This window comes from Eutrigla gurnardus (assembly GCF_963514095.1).
Source record: "Eutrigla gurnardus genome assembly, chromosome: 21".
In the NCBI taxonomy this organism is placed as follows: domain Eukaryota; kingdom Metazoa; phylum Chordata; class Actinopteri; order Perciformes; family Triglidae; genus Eutrigla; species Eutrigla gurnardus.
This window is the reverse complement of record NC_139932.1, coordinates 3,234,590-3,258,977: the sequence shown is the minus strand read 5'-3', so window position 1 is coordinate 3,258,977 and position 24,388 is coordinate 3,234,590. Positions and strand designations below refer to the sequence as shown.

Here is a 24,388-nt window from a genome sequence, read left to right as displayed (position 1 = left end):
CAATGGGCTATTAGGCGCATGTTTTCCCTGCTAGAGGATGTAAAAAACATATCCTGTGAAGAAGCACCTTTATCACCTTTATACAAGAAAGGAATCAAGGATTGTAGGTTTAAAGGTTGAATCTTTAATCAATTTAATTTGGGAGGCAACATATTTACTCAAATGTAACTTTGAATCCCTGTTTTAAAATGTTTAAAAATCATCAGACAGGTTAATAGTGCTTTTATCAAAATATTTGTGACAGTCATGTCTCAAAAGCCCAAAACATACTCACCAGTAAACTAGTTACAAAATTCAGCTTTTGCACAACTTGCCGAACCTTCACGGTTTACCTGAAAGCCACGTCATTTTCTGACATGCACACCTCCACCTCATCTGGACTTCACTACGGCAAGCATAGACAAAGCTTAATGCTCCGTTAAGCCTCCAGTTGGGCCAATACCTGGTCTAGAGGCAGGCGTAAAAGTTCCATGATTCAACAAGAAGTTTATTTTTTTAGATCAGTAGATTTCAAACAGAGATAAGGAAAAAGAGAACATTATGAAACAGCTGGTTTCCTCAGGATGCAGGATGCTGCATATCATCTGCATAATAGTGAAAATTAGTGCTATGTCTGCTGAGGACATCCCCAAGGGAAGCTTTTGAGTAAAGATTAAAAGGGGACCCAGGATAGACCCCTGGGGGACTCACAAATAAAGGGTAACTAGAATTTTCATGGCAGTTTGTGTTTTCTGAACGTGAAGCTAAGAGTGAGGGTCCTTTTTCCATTCAGTTTCATAAATCATTGTGTTGGATGTGGGTGTGTGAATCCCTCAGAGACTGAGCAGACATTCTTCAAGCAGTGACACTTCAGCCCTTTGTAATGGACAAAAGGCGGTGCAGCTTGTTATTCAGGATAACCTGAATCCAAATTAAAGTGAACACCTCCATTCAAACAAACTCACTCATTCTAAAATGATGGTAAATTGTTCATATTCCCTAGTCTGTAGCAGCATCATTCTCAACTGCTGCATCTCTTGCATCCATTGCTCCGTAAACTCATCAAATCAGGTGTGACATCACCTGTGCGTCACACGAAGAGGCATTAGTCATGACATGTTGCAACATGTTGAATGTAGTAAGACGCCACATGAAGTGGAACACCCAGATAACAATGAGGGGAAATAACCGGCGACGTGTGAGGAACAGCAGCAGCAACAGAGAACTGAGCAGAGCTGCTGGAAGTTTGTAGGTAAATCCAAAAGGCATTTTAATAAAAAGTCTCACCCGAGCAGAGGAAGTTCTGTTTCAAATTCATTCATTGTGTTACGTAATTGTAATTGCTACGTCATAGAGATCTGCCGGTTGTTGCACCAGATGTACCTTTTATATATGAAAGACTGTTAAAGTGAAAATAAATTATAATATTTGATGTGATCTGGTTTATAGTGTGTGAAAACGTTATTAATATTGATGCCATGGAGTAAGTAAATAATGTTTATTTTGCCCTCTACTTTTAATTTTAGTCTGTGAAAGGTATATTATAAAGCTATATCCCAAGTTGTATGGATGTATGTATTTATTTATGTAATTTTCAGGTTTTTCAATTTTACAACAGTAATGGAAGTTTAAGTTTAAGTTTATAAGCAGGATAACCCCTTGAGATGAACCATCTTGTTTTCGAGGGGGTCCTTAGCACAAATATACAAAGAATACAAAAGACAAAAACACAAAATACATTCACACACACACAAAGCTCTCCCACGCCCAACTACACTGATACTCACCGCCCCCCCCCCCCCCCTTAAAAAAAGAAAAGAATAACAATAAGAATAAGAGTGATAAAATACATAACAATATATAAAAAGCAAGTTAACATATGTGCCCCATATACCATGCTATTTACCACACATTAAGCAACAAATGAATAACAAATTAAATAAATAAATAACAATCATGAGTCACAAACATGTTATTTGAAGATAATTAAATATGGATGCCTTAAAGAAACCAAATGTAGTGATTGATTGAAGAGAGACGGGCAAGTTTTTCCACTCGGATGGGGCTTTAAATTTAAAGGCATGTCTTCCAATTCCTCACAAACAAAACAGAACATGTCACCACACCGGACAGTATTGTACAGAATACAACATTTGTCTGTGAGACATCGTGCGACAGTAAACAGCATCACATGAGCGAGATGACAGAAGTACCGAGACAGCACAGTTACACACTTTCAGACAGGTAAGGAGGATGTGCTTCTTATAAACCAGCACAGCTCCATGCAAAGCAGCTTGTAAGTCACATGAGAGCCCACCCGTTCCTGTAGAGCAGCCAACGATAGCCAGCATGTGATCAGGCCGAATGTTTTTGGAAGTCGCTTTTGAGAGCCACTTGAAGATTTCCGTCTAGAAATGATGAAGTGTAGGAGAACCAGAAAAGATGTGATCCTTCGGTTTTTGAGGATGGATGGAAGTCAGAAATGATGAAAAGAAAAGTCAGTTTAATTAGGCAACATGACTTCCGTGTGGGGCTGCACGGTGGTGTAGTGGGTAGCACAGTGACGCCTCACAGCAAGAGGGTCCCGGGTCGGCCCGGGTTCCTTCTGTGTGGAGTTTGCATGTTCTCCCCGTGTAAGCGTGGGTTCTCTCCGGGTTCTCCGGCTTCCTCCCACAGTCCAAAGACATGCAGGATGGGGATAGGTTCATTGGTGACTCTAAATTGCCTGTAGGTGTGAATGTGAGCGTGAATGGTTGTCTGTCTCTACATGTCAGCCCTGTGATAGACTGGCGTCCTGTCCAGGGTGTACCCTGCCCAATGACAGCTGGGATCGGCTCCAGCCCCCCCCCCCCTGAATACAGGATGGATGGACCTCCGTGTGACCGTTTCATCTAGTGCACCATACAGGAAATGACCGCTGAGATCATTTCTCAGATTTCATTTTTTTTAGTGTAAGCAGAGCTGAACATTTTCAATAAAAATGATAGAAACATGCTTTTTGAAACTAACATATCAGATGATGACACATGCAGACCGTTCTTCATGGCATGTGATCCGAAATGAGTTAATGACCAAAGAATCTCAATTTTCAATCTCATTGAAGACTTAAACAGCAATAAAAAACATATAGTCAGATCACTGGATCCCACTGAAAGGAACCTTTCCCATGTGATGATGTCATCACAGGAGAGCCCACGCCGTTTCATCTGCTGTGTGTATAGTGAGGAGGGGAATTCACAGTCAGTTGGTTCATCCACAGTTCAGCCTGCAGCACTGCTGTGTGCAGCGTGAGCTTGTTAAAGTGTTTAAAGAGTATGAGACGTTGCCAGGTAGTCGGTCACCTCTGTGTCCAGAGGAAGTGATGACCATGTTTGTTCTGCTTCCACGACGACCTCTAATGACATCACAAGACATATTTATAGACACACAGGGAACTGTGTACCTAATTAATAAGGATGACTGACACACACACACACACGCACACACATATATACACACACAGGTAGGTTCTCCCTGTGATAGACTGGTTACCTGTCTGTCTCTACATGTCAGCCCTGTGATAGACTGGTTACCTGAGGACTGTCTGTCTCTACATGTCGGCCCTGTGATAGACTGGTTACCTGTCTGTCTCTACATGTCTCCCTGTGATAGACTGGTTACCTGTCTGTCTCTACATGTCAGCCCTGTGATAGACTGGTTACCTGTCTGTCTCTACATGTCTCCCTGTGATAGACTGGTTACCTGTCTGTCTCTACATGTCGGCCCTGTGATAGACTGGTTACCTAAATGGCCTCATTTATATAGTGCTTTTGTCCAAAGCACTTTACAGTATGACTGACATTCACACATTCATTCACACATTCACACACCGACGGCGGAGTCAACCACGCAGGGCGACAGCCAGCTCGTCAGGAGCAATTGGGGTGAGGTGTCTTGCTCAGGGACACCAGGCACTCAGCTAGGAGGAGCCGGGGATTGAACTGAACCCAGCCAAACGCTCTACCTCCTGAGCTAAACCTCCCGTTACCTGTCTGTCTCTACATGTCAGCTCATATTTAACCTAACAACTATGTTGGGAGTATCGGGAGGAGAAAAGAGCTGTGAGAGGAAAGTACATCAACTGTTGAAGGAATTTCCTCTCAACTTGTCAAACGTCATTCCTTGCACTGTACACTGCTGCCCTTCCTCCATACATACTGTACATACCATGCCCACATTGTACATTATAAGTCCCTCCTTCAGCCCATATTTATATATATAAATATATATTTCATATATATGCATAATTAATATATTATGTATATTTTGTACATAAGATTTGTCCATCTTCCCTATGTGGAAAATGTCTTTATTGTTGTGTGTATGTGTATGTTTGTATGTATGTCTGTCTGAAAGAGTGTCCACTCTACCGGAGCCCAATCCCTTGTATGTGTGCATACTTGGCCAATAAAGCTGATTCTGATTCTGATTCAGGAGGAGAGATAGGTGTGGATCGAGTGTGTCAATATGCTTCATTGCAGATCACATGACATGGTTAGATGCAAATAACGCTGCACGAAAGATACACATATTAGGTCATTTTTTTAACATGAATAAACACATATGATCCCGCAAATAAATAAAACTGATCCTATGTGGCCCAATGGCCCCTCCTCCCCCACCAGCCGGCACTCACACTGCTCCAAACCCAACCGGGCCTGAGCACGGTTACCTCTTGTACATACGTCATCACATCGTAATACCAGACCCATAATCCATCTGGGTCCTACACAGACATCAACAGTATTTTCAGTCACAAATTGGCTCGATAGCGGGGGGAGATCCGAGTAGAACACTGAGCGATAATGAGAGGGACAGCCTCTCGATTAAAGCCTACATCATGTCCACATTGCGTAGCCGTGCATGTTCTCATGCATGAACCGTACCGTTCTCAAATCCACCTCTTCCAAGCGTGCCGGGCCGAGGAAGTGGACCGTTCTCAAGTACAGATCGGAGCATCACACGGGCCAAACAATGCGGACTTCAGGCTCCATAGTGCCGAGGCCCGGTAGGGACGGCCCAGTGGGAGTGCACCCTCAGAGGTCAAAAAGAGGTCAAAAAACTGCAGCAAGTTCAAGAAGAGTTTGAGGTTCAACTTCTTTTCAACAGATTTCAAATAAACTGGTTCACATTTCTTTGAACTTTTGATGGAATTCTTTAACAAACTGAGGTAAAAACAAACATGACTCATGATATGTGATTACTGACTTTTATAAAAACATCTATTTGTAAAAATCTTATCAGCACCTTGAATTCATCTATTAAAATACATGACATGAAATGTATTACTTACATCTATACAAATACAAATTACTGTACAACAGTGATTAATGGACTAAAGACTAGATTCTAGTTTTCCATAGCAACAGCAGTGGGTGCAGTCAGGAGGTCAGAGGTCATCTCTTCCCCCAGAAGTTCTCTCGTCTCTTCTGAGTGCGCTCCAGTACAGCAGCCGCCATGGAGCAGGAGGCCGCCGAACGCCACGACATCACCGACAGCCGGTCGTCTAGGCAACAGGACAATAAAATGATTTTCATTTGATCAAGAATAGAAGTAGAATGGTTTTGATTTAGACGTGTAGGGACGTTTTTAAATGTTCACCTTCATCAGAGCCACAGCCTCCTGAACACTGCAGCTCCCTGAACCTCAAACCCAACTCACCTGAGGAGACAGTGATTAGTGATCATTGATCAACAAGGGAAGACCCTTGGATAGAAAGTCGGATGAAACTTACAGGAAACTTATGTGTTCACACCAGAAACAAAGCAAATGTTTCAGCAGTGTAAATGAAGAAACGCGAACGAGGTGGCCATGCAAAATATTTCAACTCAAGCGAGAAATCTGCGTGATGATGTGCTGAAAAAACCTCACAACTCTGAGATTCTCCTCCAGACATCCTGATGCTGCTGAATCAGAAGTGTTGTATCTGATAGAACCTCATATTAGTCCAAAAACCAGATCAAACTGTAGAAACCAGACACTGTCTGTGGTCGCCATGTTTATGTCTAGATGACCTTATTTGGAGTGTTGACGGAGGAGCTACAAGGTTAGCGTAGCCTAGCACCCATCAAGCAGACTCCATTCAGAAATAAAAACATTTTGCTCTTTTCTTAGCTAGCTCTTTCTTTTCCAGTTCATTGTCATTCATTATTTATGTATATAAATATATTCATAAATATATATATATATATATATATATATATATAACATTTCTATATATTATATATATTATTAATATTATATTATTAATATTATAGACCCAGGTACAGTCACCCATGGTTAACGAGGATTATTTTAGTCCCCGTTAACCGTCTCTTGGCAACCACCAAACCCAGACTCGTCCATCAGATTGCCAGATGGAGAAGCGTGATTGGTCCCTCCAGAGAATGCATCTCCACTGCTCTAGAGTCCAGTGGCGACATGCTTTACACCACTGCATCCGACGCTTTGCTTTGATGTATGGCTTGGATGCAGCTGATCGCCATGGAAACCCATTCAATGAAGCTCTCTACACTGTTCTTGAGCTAATCTGAAGGCCACATGAAGTTTGGAGGTCTGTAGTGATTGATAGTTGGTGACCTCTGTGCACTATGTGCCTCAGCATCTGCTGACCCCGCTCCGTCAGTTTACGTGGTCTACCTATCTACTTCTTGGCTGAGTTGCTGTCGTTTGTTCTAATCCCACTGACAGTTGACTGGAATATTTAGGAGTGAGGACATTTCACGACTGGACTTGTTGCACAGGTGGCATCCTATCACAGTACCACGCTGGAATTCACTGAGCTCCTGAGAGCGACCCATTCTTTCACACATGTTTGTAGAAACAGTCTGCATGCCTAGGTGCTGCTTTTATACACCTGTGGCCATGAAGTGATTGGAACACCTGATTTATATTATTTGGATGGGTGAGTGAATACTTTTGGCAATATAGTGTAATATTTAAAAAAGCCAAAATGGTTTAATTAACTGAGTTGAACTGAAATTGAAAATGAAATTATGTCATTTTTAAAGAAATATTTGCTGCTTTCCTCTGATTTTGCAAAACATTTTTCTCAATGTTCTGATATCAGACAATCAATCGATTCATCAAAAGTGAAACTGATTGTTATCTCAGTCAGAGGTCCCAACACATGCTGGCTCACCGTTGTGCTGGAAGTCGGCATTTCTCAGAGTCCCTTGGATGCAGTGCTGTGGGGGCGGGGCCAGCGGGAGTCGAGCTCCATGGCAAGGAGGCGTTTGCTTCGTCCTGATTGGTTTAGAGGTATGACTGGCAGCTGGTTTGTGATCGGGGGAAGGGCCAGAAGACGACAGGTGGGAGGAGTTATTATCCGGCCACGCCTCCTTCTCTTTGACTGGCAGATCTGTCACGGAAACACCTGACCCACACCTCTATATAACAAAATGTATGGAAAATATAATGTCATATAATATCAGATAATGTATAATATAATATAAAATCATATACTATGACATAATATTACATATTATATAATAATAATACATAAAAATAAAGTATAATATAACATGATATAATGTAATATATTATGACATAATATGTCACAATGTATAATTCTAATATAATGTAGAATCTAATATGATGTAAAATATAACATAACAATATTAACAATATTAAAATAATATATTATAATATACAGTTATATATATTAAATTGTGATATAATGTGTGATGTGTTTGATTATAATATAACCTGTTTGTGTGGAGAAGATCCAGTACTGTTCTTCAGTTTTCCCACCAGTATGGCGCCTCCTGGAGCACAAACAGAGGTCAGAGGTCACACAATGTGGTGCAAACTCTGTGTGTGTGCGTGTGTGTGTGTGTGTGTGTGTGTGTGTGTGTGTGTGTATACCGGTGGCAGGTGTGGTGATGTCATGGTGAGTTCTCTGAACTGGTCGTATCTTCAGCCTCGGAGTGGGTAACCTTCCCTCCTCCCTACACACACACACACACACACACACACACACACACACACACACACACACACACACACACACACACACACACACACACACACACACACACACACACAGTTCTTGAGAACCAGTGCAGAGAAACTCTGACCTGAGTTGGCAGGATGACACAGTTTCAGATGTAGAAGAAGACTTTCTTCTTCATGTGTTTCTAGCAGACACACACATCCAGAGGTGGCATGGCCTCATTCTTTGATCAGTGTGTGAAAGTGTCCTGAGCCCACTGAGGGACCGCCTACTACTGATGTTGAGTAGGCGGTCCCTCAGTGTGACTGTAGAAAGCTGGAATGAAAATAGTTAGTAAGCACGAAAAAAAGAAAGTAGTTTGTAATTAAGCAAGTAAGCAAGTCAGAACATAAGTAAGAAAGGAGGAAACTCTGCTGTATGAACGGTTTCCTGTCACATGAACCATGAAGCCTTCAAACTCCTAATACTGATGTTTGATATTTGAGTTATCTGGCCAGAGGATTGTTTATATACAGCAGTTTACACTCCTCCTGATGCTAATGTCAACATGCACTGCAGGAATGCCCTACTTTTTAAAATGTTGTCTGTCTTCTCCTTCTTGTGGAGCAACAAGTGCATTTTGTTGTACATTTGTGTGTTGCACCATGACTGTAAATGACCCTTGAATGTTAGCAGACAGCACTTCCAACTGTTCAGGTAACAGAATCCACCGACCACAACATTTCTTGTAACACGCTGTATCTCTTTTGTTCGGTAGATGAGGTGTTGATGTGTGAACTCACGTCCCTGGTTTAATCTGAGAGGAAACACTTACTCATCTGTGTTTTCTTCTTCTTCTCCTCCTCCTCCTCCTCCTCCCCAGGCCGTACGCCGTTCAGCAGGAGGACTCGTATGTGTTTTTATTTGTGTGTCTTTGCTTCCTGAGCCAATAACAGAGGACATCTTACTGGAGCAGCTGGAAACAAACACAAAGACAGACATTTACAAATCACCTCGGAGACGCTTTCAGCCGACGCTCTCTTTCTCTCACCTGGCCAGGTCCAGGGCTTCCACAGGGGAAGCACTGTGGCTGTCAGCATCATGGCAGAGGTCAGAAGTCAGGCAGGGGGTCCGGGGGTCGGAGTCTGTGGTGTCCGTTGGCTCCCAGAGAGCGTTGTGTTCGGACAGTAGCTGGCTCAGGTGATCTCTGGAGAAGTTAGCTCCCCAGGCTCGCCGGCGGTACGACGAGGCCTGCTGCCTCAGCTCCTGGGCCTGCTGCCTCAGCTCTTGGGCCTGGACGGAAACACAGCGGGGGGCTTCAGTATCAGAGAAGTATCCGTAGGAATAAAGCCAGTCAAACCGCATATGAGGGACATCAACAGGTGCTTTAGAGGAAGTCAGTGACGGCAGTTTGGCCTGATTGCCACCAACATTTGGACTCTTCTGTTCTGATTCATAACTCAGTCACATCTGAACACACAGACATGATGCACCTTTTTAGATTCAGTGCGACTTTCACTCTCTGAAGATTACCATTATCTTGAATAAACCAAAGTCCAAATCCATAAATCTGCTAAGAAACCACAGAAAAGACTGCCGAGCGTGTCTAGTCTCAGCATGTTTTCAACTCAGCATCCAGGGATGCAGGACGTGTACATCCATGAGTACACAGCAGATATTGGGCGTGCCACAACAAGACTATGACACACTTGACACGTTAAGTTCCATCTGAGTAAAGTGTTACAAATGCACTGAGACTTCATACTCGTCGTATCTCAAAATGTTTGATTTGAAAGATCTTTTAATGAAGCAGACGTATGGAAGTTCATTCATTAGTCAGTATTTCATACAGTTTATATAAAGACAAATATATGAGCCCATAAAGTTGAAAGCATTTCCTGTTTTCCTGGAATCCAACGGGAACTGTTTTTGGTTCTTTACTGTAAAAACATTTCTTTTATATAAAAATAAGTCTCAAGGTTTCAACTTCGACGCAGTTTTTATTTCTATTATTTTGTTAAACACCACGTGAAATAAAATCCATCTCTTGACACTCAAACTGTCTCAGTCACCATGGCAACACGTGTTGATGATGCACATGAGTTCCATCCTGTTTTGATAGCACTGTTGATAGCCGCTGTACGTCATACTGTGATATTTCCCGTTAATAGTCCACCATTTATTTATTGATGGTCACACTCATAACTCTGTGTTGTGGTGACTAAACATCATGGTGGTGAGGAGTTTCAGGCGTTCCAGTGTTGGCTAATGCTAGTTAAAATGCTAAGCCAACATGACCGTTACCACAGTAAACAGCCCAGCTATCTCCAACAGCGTATCCAACGAGTTAATCACCGAAACATGTTGATGCAGATCACAATGCTTCACTTTCCTCGCTGTCTACTGTACACGTTTTGTTTTGTTTTTTACAGTATTACACATTGCATTTGTACTGTATTTGCATTTATGTAAAGCAACGGTCTTCCCCTCACGACACCACCAGGGGGTCCTTCCTCCTCTTCCTCCTCCTCTTCCTCCAGCAGGGAGTTGCCCTGTTCATTATCTACCTGACCAGGTTCCTCCAGGTTCACACATTGTGGGTTTGTGTGCTACGACTTGAGAATTGTGCAGAACCAATTTAGAAAACTGGAAGTCTGCCGAGGTGGTTATGTTTTCAGTTTGGTTTGTTTGTCAGCAGAATTACATAAAAACTATTTTCTTTAGCAAATTGTGTGTATATCTGAACAAACAAATGTCTGTGTATGGCTGGCAGATACACATATTTTATGTATATATTTCAGTTAGGTAAATGGCAGTGGTGTACCCTTGTAGTTTGAAATTGGATATGTATGGTTTTCATTTTGAAAGACATTCATGGTTAATGATTACAGTGACCTCCTGACCTCGTTCCTCTGGTGCCACCATGAGGTCAGATTTTGAGCTTTTGGTTGTAAAAGTACAAGTTGCTATGAGTGCTGGTGACGTGATTTTAAAGTACCATCCACAGTGACTCCTTCGTTGCAGTCCGAATTACTATATTAATGCATATAAACTTTAATAAACGGACACAATCTCACATTCAGAAAGCAGCAACAAAAAGACGTTGCTCCATTTTAAACATATGACAATTAATCAATCAAATCCATCAAAAACATGAAAATAGAGGTTGATAAAGTGATGATGAATCACCAGTGATGGACTGGGATAAAACCCTGGAAACACTGGAAGACAAGAAGGGAGTGATGAAAAGTCATGAACAGGTTTGTACAAACACACCTTCGTCACACATCATTAAGTTCTCTCATCATCACCATATCCGTGAGTTGCAGGTGTAGATTCTGGGAAACCTGAAGGTAAACTGCCCCGGCCCCAGTCCGAACCCTGGGTTGCCCCGGCCGTGCCTTCAAAGCTAACCTCAGTGCGTCTCTCATCTAAACCTCAACCAGAGACGGAGTGAAGGCTGACGCTGCATCTTGGCGGCGGCTGCCAGCCTGCTCGACGGCAGCGGCTCTCAGCCTGTGAAGGTTTGTTTCCTCTGAACACACTCTGCTGACGTCAGCTTCCCTCCACAATATGAAAGTCTTTACAGGCCAGAGCCACCGCAGAGATGATGGAAAGTTAACCGGACGGTTACACATTGGTTTACGGCTCAGTTGCATTTAGTTCCATCAGTGCACACGCACGTCATTCATGCACAGAAACGCACTGAAAGCTGTATAAACCTACACTCAGCTGCCAGTTTATTAGGAACAACACCTGCAACAGAAGGTTCAGGATGTGTTTAAACCTTTTAAGAGATTACTAATATTGTTTTTTATCAATGAGAGGATGAAGGTGAAGGTTTTTCCAACCACAAACTGATGCTATTCATAGACATACATTTATACTAAAATAGCAAATAACATGTAATGCACTATTAAAGAGAAGTACTTCACTAGCAACTCTAACTGCAAAGATATACAAATAAAAAGTAAAATAAAGTCTGTAAATACTTTAAAACTTGACATTGCTACATTTAGTTTTTGCATTTTCATTAGAATAGAAATCCAAACAACTACTTAAAAGATGAGAGACATCTTCAGATAGAAAAGAAACACCTATGAAGTGTTGGCTGATGAATCTCGAGGTGAAAAAAAAATAAAAATAGATAAGAAGTGGACTACAGTTTTGAAGCCTCATGTTGGGCATTTTGCAACCAGTGAAGGAAGTTACCATATTTGGTCTGAGGAACACCAGCGGCAGAGCAGCAGCCCAAGTGGCAACCTTACTGGATCTGGATTCTGGTGTGAAGCTGTTAACAAATGTAAAGTAAACTTTACATATAAGTGTAAAGCTAACTGCATTGGTAGCAAGGTAGCGACCTGTCAATCAGCAGGTAAGCCCCGCCCCTAAAGCATCCCCTGCGTTATGGTCCTTCCTGTTGCGATGCCACTTAGTCCCTAATCACACAGAGCCATGTTGCTAGATATTTTTTTAGATAAAGCACATCAAACTGTTCAGTGCCAGGTGTGGAGTCACACCACTTGCCAATGTTGACACGTAGACCAGGCAGCCAATCAAATGGAGGAAGCGCTTTACTACTAAAGCAATTCCTTCCTGTTTTGATGGCAGTACATGTGGAACGGACAATGAAATGTTGACATTAGTGGTTTTTAATCAGGATGAACCAGCTAGTTGTTCAGTCTGTATCTTTCTCTGGAGTTTTGTCCTCCTCATCCAGAGCTCCACGTCTGCTTGAATCCACATCAGCTGGTGGAACACTCCCCCGCTACACAGGATCATCAGCGCTGTTTTGCACTTTGACAAGGCCTTTTTGAAGCGACTGTATCTGTTGCGACATGTCTCTGTGTGACTGTGGCCTAAAGATGGCTTGACTGCCACGTTGTGTGAAGGTTCATTGGATACCGGTGCAACGAGAACATGCATAACATGGCCCGACTTTAATGAGTTGGATTTTCCAGGAGGCAAAATAATGTCACATAAAAACACCTCCAAAAGGAACAAGTGGTGACGGACCCAGCTAATTACCAACAGTAGATAGAAGACGTCCAATCCATCAACCCTAACGTCACTTTCTAGAGACTGTTCTCCCTGCACAGCTTTAGGGAATAAACATGATGTTGTTTGCCTGAAGTTGCTTGTGTTGTTTTCAGTTGAAAACTGGAGATTTAATGCAGAAAACCCCAAAAAAACCTTTCATGTTGCAAAAGCATCTGCCCCCCTCCTCAACCGACACTTTCCACGAGGTTGGTGGGAACCTACCTGTGTGTGTGTGTGTGTGTGTGTGTGTGTGTGTGTGTGTGTGTGTGTGTGTGTGTGTGTGTGTGTGTGTGACTCGTAGTGAGTTATTTCCCTGAAATGAAGCTCTGTGGTTTCACTGCTGAAACTCAGCACTTTGGTTTTCCATCAGCAACGCACACAAACAGTTTAGCTAGCATGCGGGCATTGCGCAAATCCCCCGACAACCACATCAAGCAAAGTGATCAGGGAAATAGTGATCAGTCAGATCAAGCGTCTCCTCATTGAGATGCTGAAACGTTCAGGTGGACAACGGCCTGCGGGGTTTAATACTCACTAAGAAAAATGCCACATACACCTCCCTGCTTCCACAAATACCCACCAAACGTGGATTCATCCGCCACTCAAAATAGTCCTCAACAAATGCACTATTTGCTGCTGTTTTAGGAGATTACTGAGAGATGGACTTACATTAGGAATCTAAATAGATAGACAATAGATACACAAGCACACACTGTAGTATTGCTACGTTTACTTTAAGTTACTTTAAGTGAAAGACCAGAGTACTTCTTCCACCACTGCTGTGTTGGCTCACACACTTTGGAGTTGTTTGAAAGTGTATTTTTTTCCTCTTTAGTGGTGCGAGGCCAGCAGTTTCCCCCCTACATCAAGCCTTTATGCTAAGCTAGGCTAACATGAGCATCCAGCTTATCATCTGACCTGCAGCTTGATGAATGTAATGAAGACAGTAAGCGACGTCGCCCCTCGTTATAATGCAGCTCAATATGACTGAACCCCAACCTGACAGGGGTCTCCGTCCGTGGCTCCTCCTCCCTTGGGGATCCTGTCGAGCTGAGAACCAAGTCTGGTCTCATACTCTGTCAACATCCTGTCAGACAGACAGACATTCATAAACGTAATGCATTAACGATACACACACACACACACACACACACACACACACACACAGACACAGACACAGACACAGACACACACACACACACACACACACACACACACACACACACACACACACACACACACACACACACAGAAACACACCTGTGTCCTCTCTGCACCTGAGGAGGAGGGGGCGTGTCTTTATCTTTCTGGGGGGCGGGGGCTTCTTGTCTGGGGCCTGGCTTCTTCTCTGACCCCTCCCTCCTCTTCTTGTTAGTCTGGAGACAGTTCAGTCAGGACGATACATCATGTTACAGTTCGCAATAAAAAAGTTGATCGGGGTGAATTTCCATTAGTGGGATCATTTGCAAGAAAAATTGAGGTTACAAAAACACATATTTAAAATGTTTTTATCCTTCTGTTAATGCAAGGAGTTCACGGAGCGGTTTCCCACTAAACTAAATGATACCACAACAAACTTTCTGTACTTTGATCTGATCTTGAAAGGTTGAGTGGGTGATTCTATTCTGAAACACTTTCTGTTATATTACTTGAAATCCTCGTGGCATACCGATAGCAATGAATACATTAAATACTCTGACATAAAAAACATTTTAAAAATGTCGCCTGTGGCCGTGGCAGGACTGTAAAAACCCTGTCCAATCAAAAGAGCCGGGCCGGAGAAAATAATTGGACGTCCTGTCTGTCTGTCAATGGTTACTTCCTGATTGCACGCTGCCGATCTCGAGCACTCGTTTGGCGTTTTGGGGCGGGGCTTTGAACGGAGGTCTGAACGAAGGGGTTTCGTTTCGTTTTTTTTAAATTGACGTAAATCATATGTGTAATTCATGGTGCAATTCAAACAGGATCAAAAATGTGTCTCATACTGTTGACTACTGTATGTTTATATATATATATATATATATATACTGTATGTTTATATATATAATATATATATATATATATATATAAAATCGTTAAATACAAACTCAAAAAGTGTATGTGTGTGTGTGTATATATATACACTCAACAAAAATATAAACGCAACACTTTTGTTTTTGCTCCCATTTTTCATGAGATGGATTTAAAGATCTAAAATTCATTCCAGATACACAATATTACCATTTCTCTCAAACATTGTTCACAAATCTGTCTAAATGTGTGATAGTGAGCACTTCTGCTTTGCTGAGATAATCCATCCCACCTCACAGGTGTGCCACATCAAGATGCTGATCTGACATCATGATTAGTGCACAGGTGTGCCTTAGACTGTCCACAATAAAAGGCCACTCTGAAATGTGCATTTTTTTGCATTGGGGGTCTGGGGACTCAGAACCAGTCAGTATCTGGTGTGACCACCATTTGCCTCATGCAGTGCAACACATCTTCTTCGCATAGAGTTTATCAGATTGTCAATTGTGGCCTGTGGAATGTTGGTCCACTCCTCTTCAATGGCTGTGCGAAGTTGCTGGATATTAGTGGGAACTGGTACACGCTGTCGTATACGCCGGTCAAGCACATCCCAAACATGCTCAATGGGTGACATGTCCGGTCAGGGGTTGAAATTAAGCTGTTTTACTCGCCAAATGCGAGTAATTTTTGTATTTGTCGAGTAATTTATGAAGACCACTCGCCACTCTAGCGAGTAATCTAAAAAAATAAAAGCCCATCATATCTTTCTTGTGTAGAAGCTTTTAATGTGAAGCAGCAAAAACAGGAAGTTGTGTGTTTTGATCAGCAACTTAACACGTCTCCCGTCAGTTCTGGGATGGACGCCTCTCATTGGCGGTTAGGTGTAGGCATGAGGAGTGAGGCAATCAGAGGCAGAGTAAGGCGGGCTATCCCAGATGATCCCGCGGAAATCAACACCACTTCCCACACTTGTTCATTCATACTTTGTAGACCTTTTTACCGCAGCCTATAAACTATTTTTTCCCGATTTAGCTACTCCATTATGTGGAGATTTCTTGTGGGGGGGCAGCCCCCAAGAAAAAAAACGAGGACGGAGGAAGAATCGACCGACAGCGTCTCAGCGCCCACCTCGTCTCAGTCAAAACCGGCGAAATATTATCAGTGTTTCCCCTACCATTGTACAGGAGACCTGCCGCCAGGCCCAAAAAAAAATCCATATACCAAAAATAAGCCACCTATCAATTCATTCATAAATCAATAATCATTTACATTAGGAGCGCCTCCGCGCAGCACAGCAGACTTGCTCTGCAAGACGCGCGCTCCCGCTACGTTCTTCTTCCGTGTACTTGTCGCTTTCTACTTTGAAAACACGGAACGTTGACACTGTGTTTTGATAAGCTGTTGCACTCTTCAGACTCGTGGTGTGAGCGGAACCGGTCCATAGGGTCCATAATATTTATTTTATTACATTACATTATTATTTATTTTTACATAATAAAAATGCCGCTGTGTGTCTCCGTCCAAAACCCGCTGCGCTCGCGCTGTCTGCTCGCACAGATCCGCTCGTGCGCACATGCGCTGATGCAGGTCGAGTGTTGTCGAGAAATATAAGCAGAGACGGCGCTCCTTAAAAACAACATCACGCCATGTGTGTGTAGTATTAGGACGTGATGACGTATGTACAACCGGCCATAGCCCGTTTGCCCCCCCTCCCCGGGGGAAGGATTGTTTTTGATAAGATGTGGAACTTTGAGTTAACTGCTGTTGAGTAAACCTATAACTTATATTTTACTTGATAAAATAAGACAATATATGCACTCATATGTCGTTGTAGTGTTTTACAGTATCTGTAGCTATTAATGTGATGCTCATCATTTTCCAGACATATTTTTCTGGACCCTGATCATTTCCATCAACCATCACCTTAATAAGTCACTCTCTCCTTGTGATCTTGAATACACTCTGGTTGAACAAAAATGTTGAATGCAAATATAATAATTGCAGAATTGCAGACTGCTTGCTGTGCCACCTGACTTAATCCAACTGCACCAATACACCATCCCACGCGTCTCGTCTGTTTAGGGTTTTTTCGGTGGGTACCACCGGGCCTGAAAAAAATTCTAGGGGAAACACTGAATTATGTTCGGAAATTTAATGAGAAGTGGCGCTACACGGTGTCGGGTGAGGCAAGAACATGGCTTGAGTATAGGGCCAAAGAGGGCATGAAATGTTTCTGTATATATACTGCTAATATTGTGAAGAAAAGAGACTGCGATTACTATGATTGAAAATCAATTTAGACAGACATACGAAAAAGTAATTCTAACAAATGGCAATTTAATATTTTTGTCTGGTAAAAAATCTGTTTGTCTAGTAAAAATTTTCATCTACTCGCCAGTTGTCTGGTAAGCCAAAAAGTTAGTTTCAACCCCTGTGTCCGGTGAGTATGCTGGCCATGCAAGAACTGGGACATTTTCAGCTTCCAAGAATTGTGTACAGATCCTTGCAACATGGGGCCGTGCATTATCTTGCTGAAACATGAGGTGATGTTCATGGATGTTATGGCACAACAATGGGCCTCAGGATCTCATCACGGTATCTCTGTGCATTCAAAATGCCATCAATAAAATGCACCTGTGTTCTTCGTCCATAACAGATGCCTGCCCATACCATAACCCCACCACCACCATGGGCCACTCGATCCACAACATTGACATCAGCAAAGCGCTCACCCACACGACGCCACACACGCTGTCTGCCATCTGCCCTGAACAATGTAAACCGAGATTCATCCGTGAAGAGAACACCTCTCCAACGTGCCAGACGCCATCGAATGTGAGCATTTGCCCACTCAAGTCTGTTATGGCGACGAGCTGGAGTCAGGTCAAGACCCCGATGAGGACGACGAGCATGCAGTTGAGCTTCCCTGAGACGGTTTCTGACAGTTTGTGCAGAAATTGTTTGGTTATGCAAACCAATTGTTTCAGCAGCTGTCTGAGTGGCTGGTCTCAGACGATCTTGGAGGTGAACCTGCTGGATGTGGAGGTCCTGGGCTGGTGTGGTTACACGTGGTCTGCGGTTGTGAGGCCGGTTGGATGTACTGCCATATTCTGTGAAACGCCTTTGGAGACGGCTTATGGTGGAGAAATGAACATTCAATGCACGAGCAACAGATCTGGTTGACATTCCTGCTGTCAGCATGCCAATTGCACGCTCCCTCAATGCTTGTGGCATCTGTGGCATTTTGCTGTGAGACAAAACTGCACATTTCAGAGTGGCCTTTTATTGTGGGCAGTATAAGGTACACCTGTGCACTAATCATGATGTCAGATCAGCATCTTGATGTGGCACACCTGTGAGGTGGGATGGATTATCTCAGCAAAGCAGAAGTGCTCACTATCACACATTTAGACAGATTTGTGAACAATGTTTGAGAGAAATGGTAATATTGTGTATCTGGAATTAATTTTAGATCTTTAAGTCCATCTCATGAAAAATGGGAGCAAAAACAAAAGTGTTGCGTTTATATTTTTGTTGTGTATATATATATATATATACCTTGTGTAAGTGAAACAGTGGGACTCGCTGATGATTCTGCAGGTGTTTGTGGAGGCGGGGCTCGGTGGGCTGGACCAGACCCCGGAAGCTGCGGCGGTACTCTGTTTCCATGGGAACTGGATGTTTCTTAAAGGGGGGCACAGATCTGCTGCTGGAGTGGAGAACCTGCAGGGAGGGTCAAAGGTCAGCAGTCAGTTATGACCAGCCGCTTAATACAAAAAACATACTGAGCACTTTAATAACTGTACAGCTCTTTTGTTTTTAAAACAGATACATCTTATTGTACATTTCTACTTTACATTCATGACTCTGCAGCTTTTCTTCCACCCTACTACTTTAATGTGATCGATTTGAACCACAATACCCATAAAGGCCATAAACCTGTCTGATTCTAATCAATAAATCGACAATGAAGTGACTAATTTAATAAAACCACATTTAAAACTCATCAAAATAATAGAATGGAGCCAGTTAAATCAATAACTAAACAATCAGTATAGTTATCAGTCACGCTATTCATCTGAACCAGAAAAAGAACAGTCTACCGCCACCCCATGGACACACAGCAGTACTACTACATAGCAGATATCCAGTCGGTACACAGTACAAGTTCAGCTTAAGGTGCATTGTCATCATGCAGCTGACTTGAACAGTTTATAGTACTGTATGCAGCAGCATGCATATAAGTAGTTACACAGTAGTACTTGTTTTACTGTCAACAGAAGGAATACAGTGTTATATTTGATATGATATTTTAACCTCTTCACTATTTGGATACATTCCTTGTTGGAGGTAGCCTGAGGATGACTGCACCCCTGTTTTTGTTTGTGTATATGACAAATAAAGACTTAAACATGAAAGAAGCACAAGAGATGCACCGATTCTGACACCTGTGTATCTGCCTTTACAGAGTACGTATCTCTGTACCTCATGTGTGAAACCCATTGGCATATGTTTATGTGAGGTAACATGAGGACAGAGATTGAGATCGGAGAGAAAAAAGAAAAAAAATGAGTCGAAAGTACATGAAAGGTGGCTTGTGGGTTTATGTTCACTGTGTCTATGATTCTTGAGGCCTTTGTTGAATTCATTCGAGTGTTTTTAAATTGTCTTGTTACATTCATGTTTTATAGTATCCATTCTTCTTAAAGAAAAACAAAGTGAATTTGAATGGTTTAATTGTATATTAATTATGATTTCTGTAATCTACAAACAAGACAATTCTTCATTTTTGTTCTCCATTGTATGTTTTCCCCAAATATTTTTGATTGATATGGAAAACATAGAAGCAATATTTAAAGTCCCAGTCAGCAAGTCTGGCGGATGGAGTGCACTCTGTCAGATTTTGAATGTTTCCAACTCTCACGCTCCTCCCCCACGACCACCGAGCTCCTTCCCCTCAACTCCGTGCCCTTTGAAACCCCTTAGATCTCTTCTTTCTTTTTTCCTTCTTTTCCACCGGTGTTTTCTTTTCCTTGGTTGTTTTGGACCTCCTCGTTTTGGAATTGGAAGCTTGTCGCTACTTCCCTCCGCCTCCCCCCTGTGATAGTGGAACGACCCGAGGGGGGAGGGGCTCTGTGTGTGCACGAACACAGCCCTGCGTGCTGATTGGACAGGATGATCCGGGCGCTGTCGATTTTTGCAAAACAAATAACAGGTTCTACGTGCAATGATGTTGCTTAATTCTGTGCACAGTGCATGATTTTGTTTTTATTTCATGTTTTATTCGATTTTTTTTTATGTCATACCTTAATTCCCTGAACTTGTTGTTGTGAATTCCTCGTTTGCATAAATGTAGTATTTTTCATAACAAAGCTTCCGTTTGTGTTCAGGATGAAAACAGTAAGACACTGATACTTAACATTGACTGTCATTGGTATCTGATGATGTTACAATATATACTGTACAGTAGTTGGCAGTCATATAGCAGTCAGACAGTCAGCTTGGGTGCGTGATGTCACGTTAGCCAGCTAGTCTATTCGGTGACATTGTACCAGTTAAACATGTGGTAGTATTTAGATTGCAGTATACCTGCTCCGCTGTCAGTATGGGTGAAGCAGCAGGTGCAGGTTTTTTCCAGCCGAACAGTCTGTGGTACTCTGACCTTTGACTTCCTGACCTTTGACCTCCTGCCCTCAGCCCTGCCCTCCAGCGCAGAGCGTGCTGAGCCTGCAACACAAATGAAGGCGTATTTAACAGAGAGACCCGCCTGTGGTGGAGGTACTCACTGGCTACATTGTGGCTCACGTCATTGGCTGAGGGCTGCTGTCGATCAGGAGCTGCTGTCAAAGGTTGCTTCAGCTGTGGTTGGCTGTCAGGTTTGGAGGGGCGGGGCTTCGCTGAGGAGACCGAAAAACATGTAACCGCTCAGAATCAAGGGTCTAAAGATGGAGGGTGTCGTATGTTGTTTAAAAAAAAACAGACAAAGGAGAATGAAAAGAGTTGAGATATAATAAGTTAATGCAAGCAGGGTTATATGATGTGTATTTACCATATTTTGCAGCACCTCCTGGTTCTATTGGTGGTCCAGGATCTGCAGCAGGTCGAGGTCCTGCTGGAGGTGCAGGGTCTGCAGCAGGTCGAGGTCCTGCTGCAGACTCAGGATCAGTTTGTGTTCCAGGAGATGTCGGAGGTCTTGGCTCCAGGGAGGACTTCTTCCTGTGAGCTGAGCAACTCCTTGAGGCTGATAATGAAAAAGGAACACACATTAGCTTAGATAGGATGCTAACATGCTACCGTTAGCATAGTTACATGCTTAAGAGCAGCTTTATTTGGATTTTGTGTTAGTAGCTTTAACTGTAGTGTACATATGTTATTACATTACATATTTGAGGATTACCTTTGTTACAGCACTTTCATAACTTTATTGTGTTCTTAGGCCAATGTATTTCTGAGGAGATAATCATAAGTTTGTTATGGAGGCTTCCTACCAGCAGGGGGTGCTGCTCTGTGTGCAATCGGCTCAGTGAAGGAGTGCTGTGGAGGACACAGCAGAGAGCTGCAGGAATGAGCGTGACCACCAGGGCCGAGCCTCTTCCGACGCTGGAGACGCGGTTCTCTGTTGATCCCTGATAGACAGACATGTCAAAGAAACTAGACTTTTAAAGGCATGATGGTCATATTCTTTGTTGTTCTGGCATTGTGAATCAACATCTTACGTACTGAAGATCATCTCACACTTTACACATTTATTGGTACTTGATGTCAGAGCTAGAACTGTTTGATATTTAACTATTGATGGTGGTGCACAGGGAAGTGTGACCATTTTTGGATGATCAAGGTGTTATTAATTAAAATTCCCTATATGTTATGCTCATGAAACATCTGTTTGCATAATTCAGAGGAGATATCTGGGTTCCTACCCATCTGGTTGGAGCACAGGCCGGCCAATGGGGCGCAGCGATGAGGAGACGCACTTCTGGACCGGGAAACCCCGTAGCTCTTCTGATATTCACTCTGACCCTGAAACAAACACACACACTCACATGCAAATCCAGCTCATGTGGCTAAACAAAACTGGCTATTTCGAGAGATCTAAATATGTGATGCACAAGATATTCCCATTGAATTAACCAGTGCAGCCATAAAAAATTTAAAAATCCTGGGTTTGAATATTTAACCTTTTGTAAGCATCATTTAGCTTCCATGAGTGGACACACAGCAGACATTTAGAAGCATCAATAGAAACACTGATCTGATTCCAGCTACCCCAGTGTGAAGATAATTTATTTTCTCTTCCTTCTATCGTTGTAATCTGAAAGTGCTGGAGTTGTGTACTGCTGGTCAGACAAAACAAGGTATTTGAAGATATCACTATGATATTTTCTGACGTTTATTCGCCAATGAATGTCAATATTATCAAAAGAGTGATCAATGGTGACAAAAATCATTAGTTGGAGGACTCAATGTCAAAAATAATACTACACATCCATCGGCATTTCAGAAACGTGTTTGAATAAAAGTCCTTATTTAGTTTGACTGATGAGTGTTGAGACAAAGCAATTAATAAAATAAGTAATAGTAATCATTTCCTTTAGAGCAATAATTACAAAACAAAGTGTTTATGTCTCACACTAGAAGTAGACATAGTAAACAAAGTAGAGTAGCAGGGAACAAGTTACAGTGGTTATCACTGAATCAAGTAGATTAATGGATCAGTCCACCGACAGCAAACATATCACTACTTTGTTATTCATTTAAATAATCGCTGGGAAGCATTTTCATTATTCAACAGACATATTTCAGACACCACCAGTGGTGGAATGTAACTAAGTATATTTACTTAAGTACTTCAGTACAAACTAAAAGTACTTGTATCGTCACAAAGCAGAAGACAGCGCTGCTTTTCTTTTTACAGATACGTGGTTGGTACAAACATATTATGGAATATGATGCATTTCTGTAGATTAAACGAGTCAACAGTAAATAATGGAGTTAAAACATGGACAGCAGCACAACGCTGGATTAGCCCATTACATCCGATTACACCTCGTTTCTCCTGACGCTGCGGTCTCCTGCACGATTCTGTTGGGACCGCGACAGGTGCACTGGAGCCAAAGCAATGGATGAGTTACATTTAGTTCAAGAAAGCTGCATTTAGCAAGCAGCGTCAGTTAGCTTCGTTAGCATCACTTTGTTTGGCTGACCATGCTAACACCTGACACCTGTTGCTTACCTTGAAGCGGACGTTCATGACGCTCTCACAGGCGGGAAACACCACGAGTCACTCTTTTGTCATGGCGCCGACTCTGACTCGGTTAACTAGCTGGTTAATGCCGTAGACTTTAACTAGGTTGACCAGCATGCTAACTAGCTGCTCCTCAGCTACAGTTACAGGCTCAAGCTGCCGCCGTTGTCATGGCAGCTCAGCGGCTGACGTAGCGCATGGAGGCGTTGACAGCTGACGTCAGCTGGTTTGTCATTCCTCTGACTCATACAAATATTGTGTATATATACACAGGCCTGTAGTGGAGGCTAAACGCACAGAAACGTCGTTTACGCACCTTCCATCTTCCAATGCAATCTCAGGTATAAAGTCCCAACGAGCAGGTGTGGATGATGTCGGTGACGTCATCACTTCGTAGGGAAATAAAGAACAAGCACTCCGGCAGGAAGTTTACAAGGGGAGCCCCCCCTCCTTCTGGTATTTTAGCGACAGGGAGATCAGCCAGGAGGCTGAATAAAGTGACAGGCTGCCTAACAGATGTACCCAGGGCAGAACTCTCCAATGCAACTCATTGTACATGTATTTTATAGGCAGGGGTGAGAGAGGAGGGTCAGGAGGTCAAAGAGAGGGAGGAGAAAGAGAGGAGGAAAGTAAGAGGAAATAAAGAAAGAGGTGCACCACAGTGGAGAAAAGGAGAGAAGAGGAACAGAGGATGAAGTGACAGATGTAGAGAAACAGAGAGAAGAGGAGGAAAGCCTAAAGTTTAGCATGTTTCTATAATGTAATTACATTTGTGGTTCCCAGAGAGGTAACATTGATTTAGTTTCTTTCGTTTTTCAAAACAGACCTTCTCTGACCGTTATTGTTTTCTGTATTAGGAATATCATCATAAGCATAACAATTTTGACACTGATGACACCGGTCTGGTCATATATATATATATTTTCATTTCTAAATGTATGTATGTATGTATGTGTGTATATACAGATGTATTTTGTTTGTCTATCTAATCCAGAATGACTCCACATGGAAGGTTGCTGTTACAAAATTGCACCACTTTTATTCATTTAAGGCTTTTTAGTTTTTACTTTACATTTGGCTTCACCCCCCGCCCCACACACCACCCCCACGGCCCTCCCCTCCCCTACCTCCAGCTGCTGCTG

At 42.6% G+C, this 24,388-nt stretch overlaps 1 protein-coding gene across 2 annotated transcripts; it reads right to left on the bottom strand.

Moving 5' to 3' along the window:
• Nucleotides 1–4,369: 4,369 nt before the first annotated feature.
• mdm1 (Mdm1 nuclear protein) lies at nucleotides 4,370–23,438 on the bottom strand. 2 transcript variants are annotated; one of them, XM_084038507.1, is made up of 16 exons: nucleotides 23,235–23,437; nucleotides 21,922–22,021; nucleotides 21,490–21,627; nucleotides 21,051–21,242; nucleotides 20,807–20,898; nucleotides 20,591–20,728; nucleotides 18,560–18,724; nucleotides 14,252–14,367; nucleotides 13,991–14,078; nucleotides 9,003–9,244; nucleotides 8,787–8,927; nucleotides 7,885–7,967; nucleotides 7,726–7,784; nucleotides 7,160–7,406; nucleotides 5,620–5,679; nucleotides 4,370–5,524 (listed from the first exon to the last, which is right to left on the bottom strand). In XM_084038507.1, the coding sequence occupies exons 1-16, from the start codon at nucleotides 23,250–23,252 to the stop codon at nucleotides 5,415–5,417; spliced, it is 1,989 nt and encodes a 662-aa protein (XP_083894633.1). In that variant the 5' UTR covers nucleotides 23,253–23,437; the 3' UTR covers nucleotides 4,370–5,414. The 2 variants fall into 2 exon arrangements, with proteins under 2 accessions (XP_083894633.1, XP_083894634.1); XM_084038508.1 differs by lacking the exon at nucleotides 5,620–5,679 and having other exon boundaries at nucleotides 23,235–23,438.
• Nucleotides 23,439–24,388: the final 950 nt, after the last annotated feature.